General features: G+C 55.2%; 6 protein-coding genes across 6 annotated transcripts; 3 read left to right on the forward strand and 3 right to left on the reverse strand.

The window, feature by feature from the left end:
* Positions 1–38: 38 nt before the first annotated feature.
* BDY24DRAFT_402536 (uncharacterized protein) lies at positions 39–1996 on the reverse strand. Its single transcript, XM_076642228.1, has one exon. The coding sequence runs from the start codon at positions 1696–1698 to the stop codon at positions 292–294; it is 1407 nt and encodes a 468-aa protein (XP_076492814.1). The 5' UTR covers positions 1699–1996; the 3' UTR covers positions 39–291.
* Positions 1997–4404: 2408 nt separating this feature from the next.
* BDY24DRAFT_402540 (uncharacterized protein) lies at positions 4405–5560 on the reverse strand. Its single transcript, XM_076642229.1, has 4 exons — positions 5193–5560; positions 4880–4987; positions 4653–4767; positions 4405–4572 (listed from the first exon to the last, which is right to left on the reverse strand). Exons 1-4 carry the CDS (start codon positions 5471–5473, stop codon positions 4513–4515), a joined length of 564 nt encoding a protein of 187 aa, XP_076492815.1. The 5' UTR covers positions 5474–5560; the 3' UTR covers positions 4405–4512.
* Positions 5561–7738, forward strand: ERG20 (bifunctional (2E,6E)-farnesyl diphosphate synthase/dimethylallyltranstransferase). The gene is made up of 8 exons (XM_076642230.1): positions 5561–5784; positions 6040–6183; positions 6279–6359; positions 6457–6579; positions 6674–6762; positions 6858–6930; positions 7010–7150; positions 7259–7738. Exons 1-8 carry the CDS (start codon positions 5653–5655, stop codon positions 7538–7540), a joined length of 1065 nt encoding a protein of 354 aa, XP_076492816.1. The 5' UTR covers positions 5561–5652; the 3' UTR covers positions 7541–7738.
* Positions 7739–7833: 95 nt separating this feature from the next.
* BDY24DRAFT_402545 (armadillo-type protein) lies at positions 7834–11483 on the forward strand. Its single transcript, XM_076642231.1, has 10 exons — positions 7834–8220; positions 8402–8485; positions 8651–9126; positions 9282–9362; positions 9454–9876; positions 9965–10074; positions 10172–10197; positions 10305–10426; positions 10499–10508; positions 10643–11483. Exons 1-10 carry the CDS (start codon positions 7894–7896, stop codon positions 11150–11152), a joined length of 2169 nt encoding a protein of 722 aa, XP_076492817.1. The 5' UTR covers positions 7834–7893; the 3' UTR covers positions 11153–11483.
* A 403-nt stretch (positions 11484–11886) lies between these two features.
* BDY24DRAFT_402548 (uncharacterized protein) lies at positions 11887–14814 on the forward strand. Its single transcript, XM_076642232.1, has 7 exons — positions 11887–12572; positions 12677–12917; positions 13018–13188; positions 13276–13534; positions 13650–13769; positions 13851–13995; positions 14078–14814. The coding sequence occupies exons 1-7, from the start codon at positions 11927–11929 to the stop codon at positions 14575–14577; spliced, it is 2082 nt and encodes a 693-aa protein (XP_076492818.1). The 5' UTR covers positions 11887–11926; the 3' UTR covers positions 14578–14814.
* Positions 14815–14852: 38 nt separating this feature from the next.
* Positions 14853–17949, reverse strand: BDY24DRAFT_402549 (catalase). Its single transcript, XM_076642233.1, has 16 exons — positions 17858–17949; positions 17664–17749; positions 17536–17583; positions 17330–17395; positions 17109–17208; positions 16989–17031; positions 16835–16863; positions 16641–16740; positions 16479–16497; positions 16351–16405; positions 16077–16263; positions 15831–15994; positions 15647–15739; positions 15474–15557; positions 15180–15403; positions 14853–15093 (listed from the first exon to the last, which is right to left on the reverse strand). Exons 1-16 carry the CDS (start codon positions 17904–17906, stop codon positions 14953–14955), a joined length of 1488 nt encoding a protein of 495 aa, XP_076492819.1. The 5' UTR covers positions 17907–17949; the 3' UTR covers positions 14853–14952.
* Positions 17950–18014: the final 65 nt, after the last annotated feature.

Below are 18014 nucleotides of genomic sequence, written 5' to 3' on the forward strand. Positions count from 1 at the left end.
TCGTATCACGTACAATACTAGCCCGAGTCTGAGATTGAAGTCTCAAAGGCTTCCAAAGTCGGCGTTCGATCAAGGCGACGCGTCGTTTCTCTCTTTCGAGTCGGGAAACAGAACCTCGTGCAGATCATTATCTATCAGTGGCGAGCAAAGAAAGCAAAAGCAAGATGAGAGAATCCAAGATGAAGCAAGATGAGCGGATAAAGATGAGCAAGAGATTTAAAACACACAGAAAAATCTAACGCGTCGAAGCCTCGACGTCCTCCGTCCCTCCTCGTCTAATCTATCCGTCCCTCAACCCCCGTCCGTCCACCCTCCCCCTCCTCCTCTCCCAGGAGCAGGACAGACAATCGGTCTCGACTTCACTGGCGTTGTCGTAGTCGTCTTGTTCGTCGTTGGCATCGGTGGTTGGGAGAGTCTCCTCTTTGCGATCTCCCTCGTTGGAACGCTCGAAGAGGGTGCTGGGAGATTGGCGGTAGGGAACCGAGGAGGGACGAAGGAAGAGGGAGCCGTTGGTGGTGGTGAAAAGGGTCTGACGGATCGATCTCCTCCTCCTCCGAGGGCCTTCTGCAAGCTCTGAGTGAGAGCCGAACCGTCGACGAAGGTGGGTCCTCCTCCTGCTGATCGCTGGGTGTAGGTGGCTGACGAGGATCCGTCGAGAGCGATGGAGGGTCTCCTAATTTGAGGAAGGACGGGATGGGAGGAGGGATCGTCGCTGAAGTGGGCTGAGGATGTTGAGAAGGAGGATCGTTGGAAGACGGAGCAGACGGCGGAGAGGGAAGCTCGTCTCTCGTAGGATGATTCTCTTCGTGAGGGTGGAGGGGAGAGGATGTCTGTGGATTGAAGGATGGAGGTGGTTGTGATGGTGGTGGGGGAGACGAGGGTTGGACGGAAGATTGATGCAGGTTGTCGAGGGATGAGTCCTTCCGCGTCGGAGAGGAAGACGGGAGTGAGCTCTCCAGTGGTAGTAGGGACTCCTCGTGACGAAGAAGCGGCCGAGGTGAAGGTAGAATCTCGTTTAAGAATGGGCGAGGGTGGAGGAGGAAGTGTGACGCGTCCGACGTCCGTTGAGGTCCTTCGGGTCCTGGAAGACGAAGCAGCTCGGCTCCCCTCTCCTCCAGCCACCGCCGATCTCGACCTCCGCTCTCCATGAGCCTTCATCTTGTCCCTTCCTGACGAGCTCGGTGGCGGAGAGCGATGCCTCGAGCATTTCCCACTGCTCACTCCTCCTCCGTGGTCCGTCGTCGAATCCCGCTCCCTCTCCCGTTCCCGCTCTCGCTCCTTCCCTTCCTCGCTTTTGAGATGAGTAGGAAGGAAATCGTCCCTCCCGAGGCGAGCTCTAGTGGCATCCAGAGCCTGAACTCCAGCTGCCATCCTAGTTCCCTTTTTGACTCGAGGGCTGTATCCTCCTCCGCGGACGATCGACTTGGGGACGGGACTTCGAGGGAAAGCCGAGTGGTCTTGACGAAGGACGAGAGGAGTAGGGAAGTGGGTTCGTCGAGCGGAGAAGAGTTTGGGGGCTGCCGCTGAAGAGGAGGGTTGAGGTAAGGTCGACGTTGAGGGGAGGGGAGGGACGGGAGGAGGAGGACCAGAGGGAGCGGCCGACGCGCTCCTCCTCTTGAGGGAAGCTGATCTGCGATGACGGAGGGAAGTTTCGGCGAGCATCTTGGAGACCGTTTCCGACGAGTCGTTGGTGGCCATGTCGAACGAGAAGTTGGAGAGGACGCTGTCCCTGACGGATTTCCTGGTCCTGAGCGATCCGTCCTCGTCCTCGTCCTCTCCGCCAAACCCATCCTCCTCGTCCTCTTCATCTTCTTCGGTGCTATCCTCTCCGAACAGAGCGTTCCTCTTGTATCGGTATTTCCTTCGTTCAGCCGGAGAAGACGACACTCCCTCCTCGTCCTCCTCGCTCGACGCGTCTTCTTCGTCGTCCTCGAGATATCCATCCTCGTCGAGAGACCCTTCGTCCTCCTCATCCTCCTCTTCGTCCTCGTCTTCCTCGAAGTCCGCTTCGCGACTGAGATCGTCGTCTTCTTCTTCCTCCTCCTCCTCGTCGTCGTCCATCTCACGATCTGGACCAGGAGTCTTGCCCATCGGTTGAGGTCGAGCGCAGACGGACGTGACGGCGAAGGTGAGGTTCGAGGGTTTCTTCTGAGGGAGAGGGAGAGTGAAGGTCGGAGGTAGAGAGGGTTTGATGGGTGAAGGCGGTGCAGAGGAGATGGAGTGACGGGAGGCGATCTGGAGAGCAAAAGGGAGAAAGTCAACTCGCAGCACAAACGCTGGCAGTGAACGAGAGAGAACGAACCTCTGGATCCTCAACGAAGACCAGTCCGACTCGCTTCGGTGGGAGAGGAAGCTCGACCAGTCCAGCGGCGGGAGAGGCAGGGAACGACGACGAGCTCGCTTCTGGAGAGGAGTGAAGATCGGGTGTCGAAGTCGCAGAGTTCTGCTCGAGTTAAATCGGGAGGAGAGGTCAGATCTTGAATCGCTCTCCCTCCAAGGATCGCAAAAAGGGACTCACACGATCTGGCTCAGAGAACATGAGTCGAGAAGGAGCTCTGGCGGCTGTCGATGGTCGAGTTGGCGAGGGAGGGAGTCTCGACGGCGACGACGCGGTTGATCGAGGTTGAGGGCTGAGGATGGGCGACGCGTCGGAGAAGATGGAAGGTCGAGGAGCCATAGTTGAAGCAGCAATCTGAAGGTACAAGAAGAACAATCAGCAACTTTTCTCCAGGAGGCTCGAGCTCTCTGATCTAGCTTGTGACAAACCCGAGACGACGAGACTCACGTTGTGTCCCTCGAGCTGCTCTTCTATCCCCATCTCCTCCTCTCCCACCTTGTCCAGCACCTCACTAGCTCCAAAACTTCCTCTCCTTCTGAAAATCCCATGCAGTTGAGCGGAAGCTCCTCCCACCGGAGAGGAAGCGGTCGAGTTGGGTGTGCTCGAGATTGGTGAGGTGAGCGCTGAACCTCCTGCTGAACCTCCTCCTCCTCCTAGAGTGCTGAGCTTTTGCGAATGAGTTACGAGGATCTGAGAGAGGAGAGATATGGGTTGATTTGGAGGTGATATCGAAGTAGGGGAGGAGGGAAGAGCGAGTGCGCCGTCGTCACCCGCGAGTCCTTGGCCATGAGAGGAAGACGACGAGGAGAACGACGAGTTTCTCGAGATTTGGGGAAGGGAGGGGAAGAGTTGGTTGTCGAAGGAGAGGGACTGGCCGTTTGGTGAAGAGGAGAGTGTCGAGAGGAACCGATGGGGAAGAAAGGGATGGAGCTGACCGGCGAGAGGGCTGAGAGGAAAGGATTGACTTTTGAGCTTTGTTGGAAGGTGAGGAGGATGCTGAGGGGATGTTGGATGACTTGGCCATCGGTTGAGAGCTTGGGAGAGCCATAGGGGAAGGGAGGAGGGAAGGAAGTCGAGGGGAGGAAGAGGGAGGGAGGAGGAGGGAAGGCCGACGTTCGTTCGTTCCTGTTTCTCCGTCGTCGATGATCGTTTCCTTGGTCGGTCGTTCGTCCATGCTGTTCTAGAGGAGAAGAGGGTTCGGGAGAGGTAGTGAAAAACGGGTTGGACCCTGCGTGCTTTTGGCGTTTGACCGGGGCGAAGGAAGGAAGAGAGGAGGGAGGGAAAGCCGACGGCTGGAGGTCGAGGGAAGGAGCTCTGGGCTCGAAGTTTGAAGATGAAGAGGCTACTGGAGCATTCTAGGGGAAGGGTCCATGGGCTTGCGGAATAGGAGGCGAAGAGGAAGAGGGGAGAAGGGTAGAGTGGGTGGTTGCTGGGAGGAAGAAAGTGAAGGAGCAAACGAGCTGAGAAAAAGAGGGGAAGCCTCCGAGGTCTCCGTTACTCCATGCCTTGCTTCCCCATCCTCTTTCAGCTCCGACGAATGTTGGTGGGTTCCTTCCATGCTCGTCCTCAGGTTCTGGTGTCGGAAGGAACAACTACCACGAGAGGCCGATCGAGCAGAGCAACGGCGGTTCGAAGCTGAGTTGCGGACTGAAAGAGGAAATCCCTGCGAGCCCGACGCGTCGCTTCCCCTGTCTTAAATGAGCGCCGACGAGCTGGTCGACCTCTCGTCTTGAAGGCCACAAGCAGAAGATGCTGGGAAGGAGGGCGTTGGTACGCTGACCAGGACTCTACGTCCACTGAGAGGTCAGAATGCAAACGAAAACCAAAACAGCAGCTGCATGACCAAACCGAGCAAAAAGTAACGCGTTCTTCCCTCCCTCGTCTAGACCCCCCTCCTTTTCTTCTCTCTTCTCCAGCGGTAGCGCAAAGAGCTCTATGTTCTGTAGCAATGGTGTGACCAGGAGAGTGAAACTCGGGAAGAGGAACGAGAAGAGGAGACGCGTTGGCGAAGAAGACGCGGCGGGGCGAAGAGGAGCTGACTTTCCTTCCAGCCGCGAGGAAGCGAAGCGAAGTATACAACATGAGATCGAAGCGACATAAGACGTGATGGTGTATGGTATGCAAGTGGGTTGGAGGCGAAAGTCGAAATCGAGGGGAGGAGGTGAAGGGAGGGATCAGGCGGTCGTGGTCGGAGGGAGGGCCGTCGAGAACTTGTTCTGAATCGCTGCTGCCATCTGTTTAAAACATGGGAATCACAGTGAATTTCCTTCAGTTCCGTTAGAAGAGAGAGCGAAACGAGGAAGGTCCAACGAACCTTCCCAAAGTCCTTGAGCACGTCGTCAAGCCCGGCGGTCTTCGCCTTCGAGTCCTTGATCTCCCTAGCTAGTAGGTCTCCTTGTCGTTGGAGGTGGATTCGTTGGGATTTGAGTCTGTGAAATACAACACAAGTATTTAAAAGAGAAGAAGGGGTTCAGGTGAGCTTGGGTTCGTGAGACGGACGTTGAGCTCGACGACGAAGTAGAGGGGAGAACGGAAACGAACCGTTCCATCGAAGCGAGCTCTTCCGTCAGAGCTGCGAGAACCTCTTCGTGTGTTTGAGGATGTTGGGATGACGAGGAGGATTGGAGAGGTATCGATTCGTAGATGGAGCTGAGGGATGAAGAGGGAGGGAAGGGAGGGAAGAGGGAAGGAAGGAGGAGGTCAGCTCGAACGCTTTGAGAAGAGGAGCTCTTCGGCCTGCCAGCGAGCGACTAAGTGCTCGAGGATGGTAGCTATGGGATCACGAAAGAGCCCTCTACCATCCCACTATATCTTCAACCCTCGTAGGAGAGCGACCAAGGAGCGAAAAACTCACTCAAACTCCTCACATCGATTGATCTCCGAGACCAACCTCCTCTTCTCGTACTCCAAACCCATCAACTCCAGCCCTCTCTTGTCCATCCCTATCCTGACTTCAGCCGTCTGAGCCTTAGCATGTACGATGCTCGACGAAGCGAGTCGTTGAACCTGCTTGATCACTGAGACGAGAGGCAGAGGCGAATCCGTCGAAGGGGAGGTCGTGGCGAGGTGGTCCTTGAGCGAGGTGAGGAGGGATTCCGCCTCTTTGTGAGCGCTTGGTAGAGGTGCTGGTGACATTCTGAGTCGGATGGGGAGTAGGAAAAGGTTATCGAAGATAGAAAAAAGTTGAGAGGGATGTGGTCGTGAGGGAAGGAGAAGTCTCGAGCTCTTCTGAATCGTTCGACTTTCGCTTTCCCTCCCCTCTCCTCCATCATCTCCTTCCCCCTCCTTTCCCCTCCCCACTTCTCTTTCTCAGGATGTCTACTGCCGAACAGAAGAAGGCCACTCGGTCAAGATTCGAAGCTGTCTTCCCCGTCATCGCGGATGAGCTCCTCTCGTACATGAAGGGAGAGGGCATGCCCAAGGAGGCCGTCGAGTGGATGAAGACTGTACGTTCCTTCTTCTTTCCTCTCTCTTTCTCACACTTTTCGGCCCTCTCAGCTACTAGGGAGGAGCTTTAAGCGCGTAACCCAGCTTGTTTCGAAGCGGAAGAGCTCAAACTCTACGAGAGAGAGCTCTTCTGTCCTTCAGCCCTCCCTCCGTTTCCGTTCAGCTAGCACGCTCGCTCCCTTCCTCTTCTTCCCCGACCTTCCCAGCCTAACTCACGCATTTTTGCTCTCTCTTGACGTTTTGATCTCAAACAGAACCTGTACTACAACACTCCTGGAGGAAAGCTCAACCGTGGTATCTCGGTCACCGATACTTTTGCCCTCTTGAACCCTTCAGGGAAGGAGCTCACCGAGGAGGAGTACTTCCGAGCCGCTGTTTTGGGATGGTGTGTTGAGCTTGTAGGTCTGACTCCTTCACGTTCTATACTCCTGAACAATGAGTTCAACTGGGAGCACTTGCTGATATCTATCTTTCTTCTCTCGGTCGTCTGCAGCTCCAAGCTTACTTCCTCGTCGCCGACGACATGATGGATCAGTCCATCACTCGACGAGGTCAACCTTGCTGGTACAAGGTCGTGAGTCTCTCTTCCCTCCTCTCGTTCCTTGTAATACCTCTTTCGAAGCCAGAGCTGACGTCCTCTGGCCTTGTTGCGTTCGTTCTCCGTCTCGCAGGAGGGAATCTCGAACATCGCCATCAACGACGCTTTCATGCTCGAGGGAGCCATCTACTACCTCCTCAAGAAGCACTTCCGAAAGGAGACCTACTACGTTGATCTTCTCGAGCTCTTCCACGATGTACGTCTTCAACCTCACTTTTATCTCTACTCTCGTTCTCTTTCGGTCGAGCTCACATCCTTCGCTTTCCTCTCTTTTGGACGCGTCCGTTCAGGTCACCTTCCAAACCGAGCTCGGACAGCTCATCGATCTTATCACTGCCCCTGAGGACTCTGTGGATCTTTCCAAGTTCTCGTTGGAGAAGTGAGTCCCTTCTCCCTCTCAACTCGACCTTCAGCACCTCGTGCGTCCCTCCGAAACTCGAGCTCACCTCCCTCTCCTTCTCCTCTTTCGCAAAGGCACCACCTCATCGTCGTTTACAAAACCGCTTTCTACTCCTTCTACCTCCCCGTCGCTCTCGCTATGCGAATGGTGAGCCCGTCTTCGGTCCTGCATTTCGTTCTTCGCGCGTTCGAGCTGACCTTCGTTCGTGTTTGGTTGTTGTTCCTAGGCTGGAGTGACCGACGAGTCCTCCTACGAGCTTGCTCTTTCGATCCTGGTCCCTATGGGAGAGTACTTCCAGGTCCAGGACGACGTCCTCGATGCTTTCGCTGAGCCCGAGGCGTTGGGAAAGATTGGAACCGATATCCTCGTGAGGCCACTCGCTCTCTTTCCCTCCCTCCCTTGCGCTCTCCCATCCTCGCTCCGTTCGACTCTACTAATTCTCACCTCCCACCTTCTCCCTCCTCACTCACCTCAGGACAACAAATGCTCCTGGCCCATCAACCTGGCCCTCTCCCTCGCCTCCCCTTCCCAACGAGCCACGCTCGACTCTTCCTACGGAATCAAGGACTCTGCCGCCGAGGCGCGAGTCAAGCAGATCTACCGGGACCTGAACATCCAGGGGAGGTTCGACGAGTACGAGAAGGAGAGCTACGCCAAGTTGAACGCGTTGATCGAGGGGGTGGATGAGAACAAGACGGGGTTGAAGAAGGAGGTGTTTAGGAGCTTTTTGGAGAAGGTTTACAAGAGGACTAAATAGAGGGTGATGAGGATGGAAGAGGGGTGATCTATAGAATACTGGACGCGCTTTTCGAGTTGCTGGGAGAGGCAGAGAGATGGATCAAACAAGTCGGATCGGAAAAGAGATCTGTTGCGTTCGTTCCTCTCTCTTTCGATCTACTGTAGTCTTGAAATCCAGACCTATACATGAAACACGCGTCCCTTCGGGTGTATAGAAGTTAAGTCAACCTGTGAATTAAAAGATTAAAATCAACGGCTCGCCCCTTCCTTCTCGAAAAGCAAACGCGCCCAGTTCCCGGACTCCTCCCTTCCCATCCATCAACAACACCCATCCTCCCTTTCCTCCCTCTTCCCCCCCTCTTCCCTTCGGCCATGGCTCCCTCCTCCTCCTCACCCACCAAACCGCACCCGCAGTCTCACTTCGCTCTCAACGGCCCTTCACCAGCGTTCGTTCGTCCTTCCGGTCCTGCCCAAGCTCCTCCTCTTCAAGCTCAAACAGGGAGGGGGAACAACCCTTCCAACAGGCCCAAGAGCAGTTATCACCCTCCTCCCGCAGTGACTGCGCAGGCTCCCAAGCCGGTGTATAGGGGGGAGAGGGGACATGCAGGAGGAGGAGGAGGGAGCAGATCGGTCGATGCTGGGAAGGGAGGAGCTGGAGAAAGCAAGGAGGAGGTCGAGAGGGATTTTCAGAGGATGATGGTTAGTGGATTCGTTTCGCGTTTATATTTTACTACTAGAAGGCCAAAAACAGGGAGGGAGAGGGAAGGAAGGGCGAACGAGGGAAGGGAAGGAAGGACAGTTGGTTGAGTGATTCCTCCTTCTTTCTTGACTGACGCCTCTCGTTCTTTTTCGTTGTCTTTTTGTTGTTGTTCATCTACAGGCTGATCTAGAAGTGCCCTCGAGCGTGAGGGACAAGATGAACACGATGGACACTCATGTCAAGAGTGCTTTCTTGAAGAACTCGGTGAGTTCGTTCTTTGTTGAGCTTCGAGTCGAGGGAGGTCTCAGCGAACGAAGGCCCGATGGAGGACGAGCCAGCCTCCTTGTCCTTCTTCGGCTCTCGACGCAACTCCTTTAGGATTCTTTTGCTGACTTGTTTTCGTATGGTTTGACTTTCGTTCGTTTGTAGCAATCCTTTCAAGCCCTGACCGGAACCGGAGGAACTCGACCAGGCCTCCCTTCCCAGCTCCTTCGTCCGTCAACTTCCACTCCTCCTTCCTCCCACGCTCAGTCCAACCCCACTTCAGACTCGGGCTTCCAACTCGTTTCCCACCCTTCCAATCCCTCCTCGTCTTCGCACATCACTCCTCCAACCCGACCCGGAGCAGGAGCAGGAGCAGGAAACTCTCGTTCCCTCCTCACCACCTCCAACCAGGACAACAACTCCTCCTCCTCCTCCGGTGGTGGTGGACTCTTCGGGTCGAGTGGGAAGAGATCTACGTTCTCGAAAGGAAGCTCGTCGTCGAGTGCAGGGAAGGGTCTGAGCAAAGGAGAGGATGGACCGGTTGCCATGGCCAAGTGGTTGAGGGATGGACCGAGAGCGGAAGTGATGGATCTCGGGAGGGTGAAGAAGTTGAGGATGCTGTTGAGGCACGAGAGTACTATGTGAGTTTGGCGATGGAACTGAGAGAGGGGGGCTCAGTGAAGTGGGGGAGAGGTGGGTTGGTTGTTGGGTTGAAAGGGAGGTAGAGATGGGAGAGGACGTGTTGTTTGGTTTTCGGGAGTTCGAGCTGACTTTGTTTTGATTTTTGGTTTCGCAGGTGGGTTGAAGTGTTCATTCAAGAGAGAGGATACGTTCACCTGCTCAAGAAGTTGGCCGAAGTTGTAGAGATGGAGTGGAGGTTCGTTCTTCTCTCCTTTCGTCCCGTCCCGTCCTCCTTCTCGTCTCGCTCGAGCTCACTTTCCACCTCCTCTTCCCCTCGCCCCTTCCAGGGAAGAGCAACACGACGACCAACTCCTCTACGAACTCCTCCGGTGCATCAAAGCCCTCTCCACCTCCGCCCTCGGCTGCTCCGCCCTTCGATCCTGCTCGCCCAACCCTTTCGTTCCCCTCACCGCCCTCCTCTTCACCGACAAGAAACCAGGAGACGTCCCCACTCGACAGATCATGACCGAACTCCTCCTCCTCCTCTTCGACCTCTACCCTTCTTCTCCTGCTCAGCCACGATGGCCAGGAGACAGACCGAGGGGGAGAGAGTACACGTTTGAGCTGCCCAGGGAGTACGAGAGTTTGCCGGCGATGGTGAGGCAGCTGTTGTTGGGAGAGCAGAAGGAGGATGAGGTGGTGGAGTTTGTGAGCGTGGCGCATAGGAAGAGGATTTTCAAGACGTATTTGACCGAGATTTCGGATGTTTGGTGAGTCAAAAAGAGGATGGTTCGACAGTTCGCTCGAGACGCGTTCGTTTGACTGACTACCTTTTTCGATTCTTCGTTTCGTTCACAGCCGAGACTATTTCTGGATGTTCTGCCACGCGAATGGGATCTGGAAGCTCGAGGAGACGGACGTGTCGATGCTGGAACGACCGACCGCGCCTGGAGGAGCGACCGGAGGTGGTGAGTCGTCTCTCTCTTGCTCTCTCTCCCTCTCTTCTCCGTCTTCTCTTCTTTCCACTAAACCAAACTCTCTGGCCCTCTGTTCCTCCTCTCCCAGTGGAGTATGAAGCCGTTAACTACCTCGTACGTCTCTCCCGTCCCTCCTCGCCTTTCGTCGACGCGTCTCTCTCCTTCTCTCCTTCGCGTCGCTGACCCTTCTCTCTCCTTCGGTTTGACTGCCTCGTTGATAGACCGTCCACTTCCGACTTATCAACGCTCTCGCTCGATCCTGCGCTGAACATCGAGAACCGATCGAGTCCGAGATCAGCGCTTGGAGGTTCCATTCTCAGTTGTTCGAGTCTGGGTTCGACAAGTGAGTTTTGAGACGAGTTACTCTCAGGGCCCGAGACTGACCTTTGTTCTCTCTACTTCACCCTTTTCGCAGAATCCTCCTCGTACGTTTCACTTCTCTCTCTCCCTTCCCGTCCCGCCCGTTCCTCGTCCTCAACGCGTCCCTCCTTTCTCACACATTCGCTGACTCCTCCCTCTCCTCTCCCTCCCTCCTGCTTTCTCTTTACCCACCCTCCAGTCCGCCCGAAAAGCCTCAACGACCTACTACCCTCACCTCCACCTCGAACTCTCCCGCTACATCTTCCTCGCTCGTCAAGCTCAGTACGACCTCCCTTACGCCCTCCAAAGACTCATCGAACCCCCTCCCGCTCACCTTCGAAAAGTCAACGGGACCGATTCAGTCGGCTTGCCCTCTCAGGGTCTCAACGGAGGGAGGCATGGACCTTCGACGCCCAGCGCGTCCTCTGGTCGATCGTCGTCGGCGAGTCCTACGAAGAAGACTGCTTCGGGAGGAGGAGGTGGAAGTCCGAGGCTGGAAGGTGGAGCTGGAACTCGAGGGGTCGCGGTTGGAGCAGGAGGAGTAGAAGGTGGGCAAGCGGGAGGAGGGACGGGAGGGAAGTTGGATGAGAGGTTCGTGTTCCAGGCTCCTCCGGGAGTCAGAGGAGGGAGGGAGGTCAGTCCGGCACCTCAGTTGGTGGGGAAGCTGCCTAGTAGTTCGAGTGGGTTGTTGGATGGGCCGTGGAAGTAGAGGAGACGCGTTTTCGGGGAGGAGGAGGGCTGGGTTTGGACGCATGTTTCGGTTTGATTCGGGGATTCTTCTCTTCTTCTAGAGATAAAAACATATACATATATACGGTTGGACTCGCTTTCGGCTCTTGCTTGCCTGCTTTACACTGGTCTAGGGCTCGCTGTTTTATAGTTCGGTTCTTCGAACGGGCTTTCTGCGATTTGCTCGCTCTCGTCTCTCTTTTTTCTTTCCTTTATTTCTCGTCTCGTTCACGGTCTCGTTCTCCTTTTTGTTTGCTGGTGCTGGGACATGGTCTCTACTTTTTTTCTCTTCTTGATGGTCTTGCTCGTTCTGGGTTTGGGCTGGTCAAGAAGGAGAGGGAAGGAGGAGGGATGGACGACGTGACGAGCGAGAGGAAGGGAGACGCGTTGAATGAGAGCCTGCCTCAGCTCCTCTCAGAGAAGATCGTCTGGAAGGTGCTATTTTGCTGATGAGGGGGAGGAAGAACGCTGGGAAAGGGAAGAAGCTGAAAGAAGAAGGGGAAATCGAAGGAGGAAGGGCGGGAACGCGTCGACGTTTGAGCGAGCTGCTCGATTGAGTTGAGTTTCTTCGCAGTGAATTTCGAGAGACAGGAAGTCCGTGTGGACGAGCTGACAGAATGAGCATGCTCTCTTTCCATTTCCACAAATATAAACTTCAGAAAGACGCGTCCGACATCTCCCAAAACAGTCGAGCTCACTCCCCTCCCTTCAACCGCCACCTACTCCTCTCCCTTCCCTCCCTCCCTCACAACAAATGTCCTCCTCCCCTCCTCCCGTCGTCAAAAAACCCCGTCCGAAACCCAAACCTCGTCTTGCCCTCCCTTCCGATAATCCTTCCTCCTCCACGCTTGGAGTGGCAGGAGGACGAGGAGGAGCCGGTCCTTCTCGAAGTCCCTCCATCCCCGCCTCTCAACCAGGTCGCCTCTCCTCCTTCTCCTCCAAGACTCCTGCCTCTCGCACTCCCTCAGCAGCTACACCCATATCCATCCAGTCCTCACCCGAACCCCAACAGCAGCCGAAGAACGAGGAGAAGCCAGCTATACGACGAAGCTCGCGGCCTACGAACTCGTTGCTCAAGAGGAGGCCAGAAGAGGAGGAGGAGCAGGTGGTCGAGGAGGATCATCCTACGTGGGTCACTCACGACGGCGACGACGATGGAGAGGAGGAGATCGATGAGCTCGAGGCTAGTAGCTTGGAGAGTGTCGGCAAAGGGAAGGGGAGGATGCGGGAGGACGAGGAGACGAGGTTGCAGAAGGAGGAGGAGGACAGGCTCATCAAGCTACGACAGGACGAGGACGAGAGGAGGTTCAACGAGCAGTTTCAGAGGAAACCGAGAGGGTGGCTGGATAAGAATCACAAGGAGATGCCCAAGGGAAACAAGGGGAAGGTCGGGAAGAAAGGTCAGTTCGATCCTCGGATGAAAGGGAGGGAAGGAGGAGGGAGAGCAGCTCGAGCTGACCTTGACCTTCCTTCCTTCCCTCGTCTCGCTTTGTTTTCGTGCCAGCTCCATCCATGTCTCGAAGTCCAGGACGAGCCAACTCCGCTCAGGTCATCAGCGATTCGGACGACGAGATGGCTTCCTTCGACAAGCAGAAGTCCGATTCGGAGGGAGACGACAACACCGAGGATGGAGGCAGGGGACGAAACTCGACGACGATCAAGAAGAGAGGTCGAGCTCCTGGTGGGACCCAGAAGAAGAGGAAGCTGGTGCATGATTGGTCGGTTAAGGATACGATGTCGAACTCGTGAGTAGGGTTTGGCTCGTGTTTGGGGAGTGTATGCCGTGAGGGAGGAGGGAAGTCGGGACGCGAGCTGACCTTATCCTTCTCGTTCGTTTTTGCTCAGCTCGGAATCGGACTCGGACGTCAAGCTCGTGGGAGACGGACCTTCGGGAAAGACCAAGAAGGCGACGACGAGAGGAGAGGCGAAGGCTGTCGTGAGGGAGAAGTCAGCGAGTCTCACTCCTCCTCCAGAACTCGATCCCATGATTCTCATGAGAGTCAACAACCAAGTTCGGTTCGTCCTCTCGCAACTCTGTTCCTTATCCTTCATCATCTAACTCCTGCTAACCTTTCTTTCCCTCTTGCATGTCTTTTCCTTCAGTTTTGCCCTCGCCGAAGATCACAGAAACCCTCTCCTCGAACGACACGGTCAAGCTTCCGAATCGGACGACGACGACTTCGCCTTCAGCGCTCGAGCTTCTCGTCAGCCTTCTCCTCCTCCTGCTCGACACGTCAACGCTCGGGCTGGTCCTTCGAAATCCAATTCCACCGCTCCCATCGTTCTCGACGACTCGGACGACGAAATCGAGGCTTCTCCTGCTCCTACTCAGGCTCCTGTTCGTCAGAGGAACCCGAAGACGGTTCGTCTTCTCGCCCAGCCGTCTCTTCTTTCTCTCGACGAGCCTTCCAGTCGGAGGGAAATCGAAACAAAGCTGATCGTCGCGTCCCGCTTCTCTCTTCCGCTTTCCCATCCAGTTCGACGCGCCGCTCGCCGTCACGATCAGGGTCAAGGTCGTCAGTCATCACGATCGAACGATGGTCAGCGAGAGAGCCGTTGCTCAGTTCGAGAAGAAGAAGAAGTACGAGCTGGATCGGGTAAGCTCCGTTTCAACGTTCTTCCTCCTCCGTTCCGACACCACTGACGCCTTTCTCTTTTCCTCCTTTCCGCTCTCGCAGTTCGACACTCTGGCCTCTCTGTTCGAAACTGTCGCCGAAGACTGCAACTACCGTCTCGCCGATCTCATCATGACCAACGACTCGAAACGGATCTATCGAAGCACGACGGCTGACACGCTCGGGATTTACAACGACGCTCTCTTCAGTGAGTCGTTCTTCCCTTTCCTCACTTTCCTTTCTCAAAAGCTGTTGCTGATCTTGATTCTCCTCCTGTTCCTCGCTCTCAGTCGGCTACCGAAAGGACATCTACGAAGCCGAGCTCAAAAAGAAGAAGGACGAAGAGGAAGCTCGGCTCGCTCGTCTCGCCGTCGACGCTGAGGAAGGCAGCGAAGACGACAACGATCCCAGCGGTGGAGGTTCCGACGACTCCGACGACAACGATCCTCGACCTAACCCTTCCAGCAACAACGCTCCTCCTCCTCCACGACCACCTCCTCCAACCCAAGAGGCCAACAACGCCCGTCGCTCCGCCTCAGCCGCTGTTGGAGACGACGCCGAACCCAAGCTCCGTCTTACTCTTCGAGGACCTCACGGAGAAGCCAAGTTCATGGTCAAGTCTGGGACCAAGATCTCGTCGTTGATCAAGAACTACGGGAGCAAGAAGGGGTTGGCGAAGGAAGTTTGGGAGAAGTTGAAGGTGGAGGATCCGGACGGGGAGACGATGAATAGTGAGAAGATGATAGGGGATTACGAGGTGGAGGACGGGGATATGCTTTCGGTTACCTGAGAAGGCAGGATTGGGTTTCGAGGGTGGGAGGGGGTCGCGTCGTTTTTCACTTGGTCAAGTGTCGATTTCTCATTTTGGGTTTCGGTTCGTTCTGTTCTGCCTTCGTCTCTCTCTCTCTCTCCGTCTTGGGTAATCTCAGCTCTTCTACTTAGCTCCGTCTCTTGTCTTGTACTCTCTTCCCTCTCTTTCTTCCTTCGAACGATGAACTCATGAACGAACTCGAACTTTCGAACGAGAGTCAGACGAGGTAAAAACCTCTTCCCTTTCAACATGAATCAGTCGTAAAAGTTCATCAAACGATCAGAGAAAGAAACTACGAAATTGAAAGACTACGAGATGGTACTAGATCTCCTTCGAACTCGAACTAGAATCGCTTCAGAGCTTCGAGTCCCCTCCAAGCTCAGCCAAAGCCTTCTTCAGCCTCTCTCCCAAGTCGGGCGAAACCCTCGAGAAGACCCCGAGCTGCCTCTCAGTGACCTCAGGTCGAGTGATACCGCTCATGTGGCCAGAGACGTTCTGCGAACGAACAAGGGAAAACGGGGGAGAACGCGTCAGTTCTCGATTCCGGTCGCGTCTCGATCCTTCGCTTTAGAGGGGCTCACCTCGACGAATCTCTCTTTGGCTCCCTCATCAAAGACCTTCTCCCAAAGAGCTCGAGGCTGCTCGTAATCGAGCTCCTCCATCTCAGACTCGAAGACAGAAACTCCAGGTCCATCGAGAGGATCGGCAATGTCGGCGAGGTTGTATGGTCGCTGAGCGTAGGTGAGAGCGTTGGCGGAGGCAGGGTAGTTGGGCATGGATCCTCCTCCTCCGTTGACGTTCATGGCTGAGAGGAAGGGAAGCTGGTCAGCGACGAAGGAGGAAGAAAAGGGTGAAGGAAAGAAAGGTAAACGAACCTCCACCTCGCTGGAAGTTGTTGACGGTGGCGAATGGGCAAGCGTTGATTGGGATCTGCTGGTAGTTGGGTCCGAGTCGGTGTCCTGAAAGAAAGGGGGAGAGAAGAAGGAGGGGAAGGTCAGCGACAAGGAGAGCGGGACGGCACGAAGAAAGTGGAGGAGAGAGAACGAACGGTGAGTATCGGGGTAGGAGAAGAGCCGAGATTGGAGGACGGGATCGTTGGAAGGCTCCATTCCGGGGACGAGGTGGGAAGGGGAGAAAGCGACTGTGGGAAGAAGGGAAGGCGACGAGAGAAAGGTCAGCGAACGAAGAGGAAGAAACAAAACGGAACGAAACAAAACGAAGGATGAACGAACCTTGCTCGATCTCGGCAAAGTAGTTGTCGACATTCCTGTCGAGCGTAAACTTTCCAATCTTCCTCAAGGGGAAGTCCTTGTGGGACCAAATCTTGGTGAGATCGAGCACGGAGTATCGGAACTCCTTCGCCTGCTCGGGAGTCATCACCTGAACGGAGACGGTCCTGTTTCGATCAAAAAACGAAAGGGAGTTGATCAGTCACTGTGACGGAAGAAGAGCAACACTTCGACGCTTCGGAGACTAACCAAGAAGGGTTCTCTCCTCTCGCGATGGCCTCAACGAGATCTTGACCAGCCGAATCGGGGTTGACTCCATCCATTTTGGCAGCCTCAGGTCCAGTGTAGGTCTTGATTCCCTGATCCGAGATCATGTGGATCTGGACGTACTTCCACTCTCCGTTGGCGTTGACCCACTTAAAGGTGTGTCCACCGTCTGGTTCGAGAAAGCGAGAGACGGGAAGGACGCCGTCAGAACCCGACAGGAAGGGGAAGAAGTGAGAGAATGAGCGCTGAGACTCACATCCGTTCATGTGCCTGAATCCTTGAGGAGTTCCTCGATCGGAGAAGAGGATCATCTGGAGCAGGAAGAGAACGAAGGTCAGTACTTCGACGAGCCGTTCTGACAACCTCAAGAAGAGATGGACTCGCGACCTGATGAATAGACTCGCTAGAGGTGATAAGGAAGAAGGGAAGCGTTGATTAGCACAATGAGAAGAGATGGAGAACGAGGTGAGAAAGGGAAGGGAAGAGAAGAGGCGAGGGGACGACGCGAAGGCAAGGAAAAGAACCGCAGGCTTGAGGGTCACTCACGGGTTGAGACTGAGGTAGTCCCAGAAAGCGTTGGCATCCTTGAGGTTCGTAGCAGGGTTCCTCTTCTGAGTGTGAATGAACAAGGGGAATTTGGCGGGGTCTGGAAGACGAGAAGTCGAAGGGAACGAAACGAAGGGCAAGTCAGTTGAGTTTGCGTGCGAGCGAGACAGATTCGTCGGACGAGGAATACCTACCTCTCAAGAAGAAGACGGGAGTGTTGTTTCTGAAAGAGGCCGAAGCAGAAAAGGGCGAAGAGGAAGGGAGGGAGGAGGGTCAGTCCGATCCGCAAAACGCGGACGCGCATCTCTCGACGCGAATAGCCGGTCAAAAATCTTCGCTCCCACTCACCCGACGAAGTCCCAGTTTCCCTCCTCAGTCTTGACCTTCAGGGCTATCAGAATAACCGGCAAAGAAGTTTCTCCGTCAGCTGCAGCGCGAAGAAAAGGGGAGTCGGCGAGAGCGACGAACAAAAGCCTCGAGGGTCTCGAGCAGAGTCCGACGATCCACTCTCTCCTCCGACGGTCGAGAACCTAGCGACGACGGGACTCTTCTTTCCCTTCTCGAGGAACTGCAGACAAAATGGAGAAGGAGGAGAGCAGTCAGCTCAGATCCAACCGCGTCAACCTCCATCGATCTCTCTCCCCGGCCCCTATACCTCCTCGTTCATTTTTCGCTCGTCTGGAACTCACCTTCGCGCAACAGAGATCGCTGACATCCTCGGTGGTCTCCCAGGTTCCATGAGCTCCGTGTCCTTTCTATCAACGAGCGAGCCAGGCCCAAAAACACCGAAAGTGAAAGATCAGTTCCTGAAGTCGATGAGCTCCTCCTCTGTCTCCCCGTCTACGTAGCTCGCCGCTCCCTCAGATCGAGATCGTAGAAGCGAAAAGGAACGTACAGCGTGAACGACTCGTTCAGGGATTCTCTCTCGGTCGAAGTGGGAGAGCTGGATGAACGCACCAAGCAAGATGAACAAAGTCAGCTCTGAAAAGGACCGAGACGTCGAAACGAGAGGGAGGAACGTACGGCGTCGATGAGCTGGAAGTCCTGCAACAAGAGAGGTCCGAGGTTTCCAGCACGCTGAGCAGACTTGGCTGAAGGTTGAGGGACTCCTGTATCGAGGAAAAAGCAAGAGAGAGAGAGAGAGGACGGTCGGATCAGTTCTGAAGAACGAAGTGATGAGCTCGCTCGAACAAGAAAGAGAAGTGTTCTCTACTCACCGTTGGAGTCAGTGAAGACGTTGGGAGGGGGTGCGGTGGTGGTAGCCATTGTTGAGAGTGTAAGAAAGTGTTTGGGTGGATGGGTAGATGGCGGGTGGTGGAAGAAAGAGAGAGGACAAGAGGGAAAGGAAGCAGGGTGATTGGGTGTCCGAGGTCG

Source organism: Mrakia frigida, assembly GCF_051309035.1.
Source record: "Mrakia frigida strain ATCC 22029 unplaced genomic scaffold BDY24scaffold_41, whole genome shotgun sequence".
Lineage (NCBI taxonomy): Eukaryota > Fungi > Basidiomycota > Tremellomycetes > Cystofilobasidiales > Mrakiaceae > Mrakia > Mrakia frigida.

Coding starts and splice junctions, on each gene's coding strand:
- BDY24DRAFT_402536 (XM_076642228.1), bottom strand. CDS start 1,698: ATGGCCACCAACGACTCGTCGGAAACGGTCTCCAAGATGCTCGCCGAA.
- BDY24DRAFT_402540 (XM_076642229.1), bottom strand. CDS start 5,473: ATGTCACCAGCACCTCTACCAAGCGCTCACAAAGAGGCGGAATCCCTC. Junction 4,988..5,192: donor AATCGATGTGAGGAGTTTGA/GTGAGTTTTTCG, acceptor TTCATCCCTCAG/CTCCATCTACGAATCGATAC. Junction 4,768..4,879: donor GAGCTCGCTTCGATGGAACG/GTTCGTTTCCGT, acceptor TGTATTTCACAG/ACTCAAATCCCAACGAATCC.
- ERG20 (XM_076642230.1), top strand. CDS start 5,653: ATGTCTACTGCCGAACAGAAGAAGGCCACTCGGTCAAGATTCGAAGCT. Junction 6,580..6,673: donor TTCTCGAGCTCTTCCACGAT/GTACGTCTTCAA, acceptor GCGTCCGTTCAG/GTCACCTTCCAAACCGAGCT. Junction 7,151..7,258: donor AGATTGGAACCGATATCCTC/GTGAGGCCACTC, acceptor CACTCACCTCAG/GACAACAAATGCTCCTGGCC.
- BDY24DRAFT_402545 (XM_076642231.1), top strand. CDS start 7,894: ATGGCTCCCTCCTCCTCCTCACCCACCAAACCGCACCCGCAGTCTCAC. Junction 8,486..8,650: donor GTGCTTTCTTGAAGAACTCG/GTGAGTTCGTTC, acceptor GTTCGTTTGTAG/CAATCCTTTCAAGCCCTGAC. Junction 10,075..10,171: donor TGGAGGAGCGACCGGAGGTG/GTGAGTCGTCTC, acceptor CTCCTCTCCCAG/TGGAGTATGAAGCCGTTAAC.
- BDY24DRAFT_402548 (XM_076642232.1), top strand. CDS start 11,927: ATGTCCTCCTCCCCTCCTCCCGTCGTCAAAAAACCCCGTCCGAAACCC. Junction 12,918..13,017: donor AAGGATACGATGTCGAACTC/GTGAGTAGGGTT, acceptor GTTTTTGCTCAG/CTCGGAATCGGACTCGGACG. Junction 13,535..13,649: donor GTCAGAGGAACCCGAAGACG/GTTCGTCTTCTC, acceptor TTTCCCATCCAG/TTCGACGCGCCGCTCGCCGT.
- BDY24DRAFT_402549 (XM_076642233.1), bottom strand. CDS start 17,906: ATGGCTACCACCACCGCACCCCCTCCCAACGTCTTCACTGACTCCAAC. Junction 15,558..15,646: donor CTCCTACCCCGATACTCACC/GTTCGTTCTCTC, acceptor CCTTTCTTTCAG/GACACCGACTCGGACCCAAC. Junction 15,094..15,179: donor CCAAAGAGAGATTCGTCGAG/GTGAGCCCCTCT, acceptor GTTCGTTCGCAG/AACGTCTCTGGCCACATGAG.